A 1,110-nucleotide genomic window follows, 5' to 3' on the forward strand; every position below is an offset into this window, starting at 1 on the left:
AAAGAGGAGCTGGGATGGGAGGAAGAGGAGCTGGGATGGGAGGAAGCACAAGTCAGTGGAGGAAGAAGGAAAAGGAGCTGGTAGGGGAGGAAGCACAGCTCAGTGCTGGGAAGGGGAACTGGGGTGGAAATTCACTCCTGTGTGACCCCTCTTTGTACCCTGGGATCACTCCCAGGTTGTTTGGGAGCATCAGGAGCAAGGGGACCATGCTCTGGGATTTCAGCCCAACTCCCAGTTAGTTCAGCTGCCTGTGCTGCAGATGCCTGGGTGTAAATCTGTCCTGGAGTTCACTTGGAATTCCACACCAGCTCCAAGATGAGGCATTAATCAAACCCACTGGCACAGCTTGCATCAAAAAGCCCTCCTCCCAGGAGACCTCCTGCACGGGTTGTCCTTGCCTCAGTTTCTCCTCTCATTTAATAGATTGGGCTGGTGCCCACCTGAAAGCTAATCACAGCTTGCAAATTGCTTGGAGATCCTCAGATGGGAGAAGCTGTGGAAGGGCCAAGTTAATTAGAAAGCCTCATTAAATGGTTTAAGGAGCGTGTGGCAGGGCAGTGCTTTGGCAGGGCTGCCTCTCTACTCCCAGGAGGCTCCTGCTCCCACTCTTGGCTTGAGGCAGACTCTGAATTGAATGCCATGCCCTGTGGTTTCTTTCTGCCCCCCTCCCCAACCTCCATGTCCCTCTTCCTTTGCAGATACTACCAGAGCATGTATGACACCCCAGAGAACATCCAGATGCAGTATCCTGAGGGGCTGAGCCCTGAGGAAACCTTGGAATATGTCACAGACACAGCCAAGGTTCCTGCTTTGCCTTTTCTTCACCTGCTGTGGGTGGAGCTGTGGGGAGGGGCAGGTAGAAGCAGGATCATGGGGAGAAGGGGGGGGTGGGTAAAAAGGGGCAGGAAGAAGGTGGGAATGCTTTGTGTGGGGCCAAACGTTTTGGGACAGCAGCAGGGGGAGGGTGTTTGCTGGGTGTGTGGGGCCTGCCCTGCTCTCCTTGCTTGTTTTGGTGGGTCTGCCCATCCTGCTGACCATGGAACTTTTCCTTTGCAGTCCCTGGCAGAAGTGGCCACCGTGGTGGCCCGTGCCCTGTACCGACTGGCAGGG

At 55.2% G+C, this 1,110-nt stretch overlaps 1 protein-coding gene across 1 annotated transcript in view; it reads left to right on the forward strand.

Moving 5' to 3' along the window:
* NCSTN (nicastrin) overlaps positions 1-1,110 on the forward strand; it is a 17,461-nt gene that overhangs the window by 10,712 nt on the left and 5,639 nt on the right. The window contains exon 12 of the mRNA XM_009993773.1: positions 699-801. Within this exon, the coding sequence (XP_009992075.1) occupies positions 699-801 (103 nt within the window). The remainder of the gene's footprint in view (positions 1-698; positions 802-1,110) is intronic.

The sequence above is a fragment of the Chaetura pelagica genome, unplaced genomic scaffold (genome assembly GCF_000747805.2).
Source record: "Chaetura pelagica isolate M959 unplaced genomic scaffold, ChaPel_1.0 scaffold823, whole genome shotgun sequence".
NCBI lineage: Eukaryota > Metazoa > Chordata > Aves > Apodiformes > Apodidae > Chaetura > Chaetura pelagica.